The sequence below is a fragment of the Pundamilia nyererei genome, unplaced genomic scaffold, assembly GCF_000239375.1.
Source record: "Pundamilia nyererei isolate P.nyererei 1_Seehausen unplaced genomic scaffold, PunNye1.0 scaffold00438, whole genome shotgun sequence".
In the NCBI taxonomy this organism is placed as follows: Eukaryota; Metazoa; Chordata; class Actinopteri; order Cichliformes; family Cichlidae; genus Pundamilia; species Pundamilia nyererei.
In genome coordinates, this window is record NW_005187839.1 from 244,762 (window position 1) to 249,792 (window position 5,031).

At 40.3% G+C, this 5,031-nt stretch overlaps 1 protein-coding gene across 1 annotated transcript in view; it reads right to left on the reverse strand.

The window, feature by feature from the left end:
- LOC102193549 (putative mediator of RNA polymerase II transcription subunit 26) overlaps window positions 1-5,031 on the reverse strand; it is a 34,725-nt gene that overhangs the window by 5,852 nt on the left and 23,842 nt on the right. Inside the window, exons 2-4 of the mRNA XM_005753566.1 lie at window positions 3,841-4,104; window positions 864-1,355; window positions 446-535 (exon numbers count right to left, since the gene is read on the reverse strand). Of these exons, the coding sequence (XP_005753623.1) occupies window positions 446-535; window positions 864-1,355; window positions 3,841-4,104 (846 nt within the window). The remainder of the gene's footprint in view (window positions 1-445; window positions 536-863; window positions 1,356-3,840; window positions 4,105-5,031) is intronic.

The following is a 5,031-nucleotide window of genomic DNA, read 5'->3' on the forward strand; positions in this document are numbered from 1 at the left end:
CAGGCTACGTCAATAGTGGTTGGTCTTCAGGGTTTCTACTCCACGGCCGTATTTCATATGGGTCCACATTTCCAATGCACGCTATTTTCTGCAAGTACCGCTGCTTCGTCTCTGGACGCAATTGGTGTCTATACCGCCCGTTTTCTTTTCAGCTGTTTTTAAGCATGTTTCTTGTAGTCGTCGTTCCAACACAGTGTGTTTGTTTTGATTCGTAGACCGCGAAAATGGTGCTGCGCTCCCACAATGTATTGCGGCGTGACGTCAACTCCAAAGCCCTATTGTGTGACAGTGTTAGGGCAAAGGAGGGTGGGACTGACAAAATGTACTGGGGACTTCCCCCTTCAAGCGTGAAACTTGGTTTTTGATACTTTTGCTCCATTACAAGAATAAACACAATTCTTGACTGTTGCTCACTTTCTTCATTTTTATTCTGACAAAAACTCACTTGAGCAAATGATTACAATTATTAACCAGAAGACTGGTTTGGGGTCCATATGTCCCAATATAGGATATAAAGCAATAAACGGCTTCTCACCTGTGTGAATTCTCGTGTGTGTTTTGAATCCTGATGAGTCAGCAAATCTTTTCCCACATGTGCCACAACAATACGGTTTCTCACCTGTGTGAATTCTTACATGAGAATCCAAATGTGACTTCTGAATAAATTCTTTCCCACACATGCTACAAGAATATGGCTTCACACCTGTGTGAACTCTTGTGTGTGTTTTCAACGTTGATGAGGTAGCAAATCTTTTCCCACAGGTGCTACAAGAATAAGGTTTCTCACCTGTGTGAATTCTCCTGTGCTTTTTAACGTTGAGGAGTCAGAAAATCTTTTCGCACAGGTGCTACAAGAATCTTACCTGTGTGAACTCTTAGATGTGCAATCAGTTTGTATTTATCAGGTAAAGTTTTTCCACACACGTCACATTGTACAGACTTGTTCTTTGTGTCTGTTCTACTTTGACTCACTGACACAGGAGTGTTGTCTACTCTCTGACTGTGACGTCTGTTCTTCAGCTCTGCATTTCTAGTTGATCTTGAGTCCACATGCCCATTTTCTTCATAATCTTGGCTCTCTGCTTCAGGAGAGCTGTGAGAAAGGAGCTGCTCACTTTTTGGTTCTGGTTCACTGTGGTCACTTTTCTCATAAGCGGGTGTCACCTTGAAAGTATCAGTCTCCTGCTTCAGTCCAAGCTGCTCTCCCTCCTGACTTCTGCATAGTTCCTCCTGTTCCTCTTTAATCTGTGGAGGCTGTGGATCCTCCTGGTCCAGACTGGAGTTCCTCTCCTGGTTAAAGACCTGCTGGTCTGTAAGAACATCCTCTTCTTTAAAAGCATGCTGCTGATGGACATCTAAAGGCACAAAGGGGACAAAATGATAGCAAAACAAACATTTGAGAAAATATTTACTGGTCTAAACCATTAGCAGATCTCTACATCTTGAGTATGTTGCTCACATATACCACTGAAATTTAAAACGTAAAAATGTGAAAAATTAGGAGGTTTGAAAACTCTGTGAGTATTCAGGCACTGATGCAAATGTTTAGTTCTGACACTCTTATTAGTAAAGCTCAAAGTTCAACTAACGTCACATACCTGAATGTCTATGATGTATGAAGTAATTAGGGCTGCCACAAATGATTATTTTGATAGTCGACTAGTCACCGATTACTTTTGCGATTAGTTGACTAATCAGTTCATGCGTCCATTGGACGTAAAATGTACAACTTATTGCACCAGCATGTGTCTGCTCTTATTTAACAATCATTAGCTTACAGCTTGAAGTGTTTAAGGTATGTGCTAACTAAAAATAAAGACAAGATGATAGTTTATTCAATTTTAATGAAATCTGCAGATTGTCTCAGTGAAGTTTAATAAACAAGGCCATCTGCTCCTTGCTATCTAAAATATAACTGGAGTAAATTCTCAACCATCTCACACTTCTGTTTAATCAGTTTTCTGCTTGACATTTATTCAGCTGTGTAAGAATTACAACTTGAATCTCAGCCTAACTGATTTACTGAGGAACAAAACACTGAAAAAAGACAAACAACACTTTCAAGGTATCTGAGTGACTTATATATCATGTTTAACATGAGTAATGAAAGGGGGGGTTGAAAACTCTGTGAGTTCAGTGTTCTTCTTTCTTCTTGTGCCTTGAACCCCTGGCTAGCTATCGAGCTGGTGGGTAACAGAAGTCTTGAAAAATGTCTTTTGCACTTTTGCAAATAGGTGATATCTTGATACACCGTGCAGATATCTGAAGTTTACACAGCTACATTTTTGCCTGAAAATATGTTAAAAGCTAATTTTGTGACCCAGAAAGAGTAATAAGAGTAATATTAAAACTAAGTAGCTGCCACCATTGTCGGGAACGTAAATTGGCTGAGGCGCACTATGATTCCTGGGATAGGTTGGGCCACGAAGGATACACCCAACCCATCCTTCAAATCTGGGAAAATGAAGGACACATTTGTCGGCCGCATTTGGAGGAATCTTCGAATTTGGACAGCCTTCATTGCATTGCTGCAACGTAATCGGCCTACAAATGCAGACTCCGAAGGATGCAGGCCCTGAATTTGGACACAGCTATGATACCGGACACTGCTTCTTCTTCTTCTTCTTCTTCGGGGTATAACGGCAGCTGTCATTCTTGTACATGCAGTGCTGCCATCTTCTGTTTCAGTCCGTTATTACAATCTTAAATCTTACAAAACTTCAAATGACACGTTGACTATTAAATTAGTGGTGGACGATTTTGATGGTAGACTAATCATGGCAGCCCTAGAAATAACTAAATGTTTTTTGTTAAATGAATGTGGATTTCTGGATTGGCTATAGTTATAAGAAGGCATGCTGGGGCAGTACTCTCTCACACAGTGTTTTGGCTGTGCCTGAAATGCCATGAAAACTCTCTTCGTCTGATAAATTTCAGTTTAGAAACTCTGAATTCATATTTTCCAAAACAGAATAGAAATATTTATTCATACTTACTCAGACCTGTAAACTGTTCAAAACTCACCATTTCCATGCTGCAGAGGAAACATGTAATTCTTAAACTTAAACTGATAACACAACAAAATGAAACTTGTGTTGTTGACTTTGTGTCTCTGTGCAGATTTTGTCTGAGCAGTGGGTGAAAATTTGAAACTCAGATGTTTCACATCTTTCATTCTGCTGAATTCTTATGCACTAATTTTTCACCTTTTTGCATGAATTAATGGTGGAAATGCGTTTATGTAAATGAAAACAGAAAATTATGCCAAAGAGATTAAATCATGCTGCTTTTTACTTTTGGACCTTCAATTCTTCCTGTGACTCTGAAAATAAATGCAACCAACTAACCTAACCCAGCTGTCTGCATGTCTCTGGAGAGTGAACAAGGGGAGAACATGCAAACTCCACACAGAAAGGCCCGGCCACATGGTGGAGTCAAACTCAGGACCTTCTTGCTGTGAGCCAACAGCACTAACCACTGTTCCACTGTGACACCTGTGAGTCATATTCACTTTTAATAAAACATCACACTTATTTTGTTGGTTTTTGTTTTTTGCCCTTTATCCCCATCCCTCTTCTCCGCTGTTTTTTTCCCCTCTTTCTTTTCCTCATCCAAGTCTGTCCCATATCTAGCAAGTGAAAATAGGAAATAAAATAAACAATAAAAGGTGAATCCAATAGACCATTATGGCAAGGCCGGGATGGTCCATTTGGTAAAGTAAATCCGTTGGGCATCTTTCTTTGCCTTTAGACAATAATTCTGATGGCAAAAGAGCCAAACGGGACAGGCAAAAATAAATAAATAAAAAATAAATAAATAAAACATCACAGTTTTACATACCTATTCTGTGTAACTTTATCTCAGGTTTACAGATGGTCTCCAGCAGTCTGAGCTGCTCTTCATCAGTCCAGACGATAATGCTTTCAGCCTCCTTCTTCAGTCCAAGCTGCTCTCCCTCCTGACTGCTACAGAGTTCCTCCTGTTCCTCTGTAATCTGTGGAGGCTCTGGGTCCTCCTGGCCCAGATTGGAGTTCCTCTCCTGGTTACAGACCTGCTGCTCATTGAGACCCTCCTCTTCTTCATAGTCATGTTGTTGTGGGAGGTCTTTTCGAACAAAGAAACACAAGAATAATAATCATTAATGTGTTGATACAAAAACTCAAACTGTTTTTAAAAGCATGACTCAAAACCTGAATAAATGATGATCAGCCTGTCATATGACCCATTATGAGCCACACACACACAACAGCTGAGTGAAATAGTTGTGCACACTCACAGCTACACACTAACATGTTAGCATTGAAGCTCCTCACTGTGAGCAAAGTCACAAAGTTCACCAAACTAAACTGCAGGGTGACATCATGAAAACATCAGTGTGTGAAATCCTTCTTTAACCTCCTAAGGCCCGAACTCTTCCACGACATGCATTTTTAATTTCACTTTGATATTTGGGCATATTGGGGCCCGATGAATGTAACCTTATTTTTGTTTTTAAGAAGAATAAGAGCCACATATAAGGCTATTCGTTTAAAAATTTGACAGTATAATGGGGGGTAATTTGGGGTGGCTGTAGCTCAGGAGGTAGAGCTGGTCACCTACTGATCGGAAGGTTGGTGGTTTGATCCCTGGCTCCTCCTCCTCTAGTCTGCATGTCAAGTATCCTTGGGCAAGATACTAACCCCCACTTGCTCTCCGATGCATCCATCGGAGTATGATTGTGTATGAATGTCGTTAGAAAGCACTATGTATAGATAAAGTGCTTGTGACAATGGGTGTGAATGAGGCATGTTGTATAGAGCATTTTGAGTACTCCGTGAGAGTAGAAAAGCGCTATATAAGAATCAGTCAATTTACCAATGTCCTCGTAAATGGATATCAGGCCCTTGTAGAGCAAAATTGAGTATTTTGGTCTAAATAACCCAAAATGTGATGTCCACATATGTGGACGGCAGGTCCTAGGAGGTTAAATGAAGCTTCACTTCAACTTCAGAGAAGTCTGTTAACAACTTGTTAAATGTGTTTTCTGCTGAC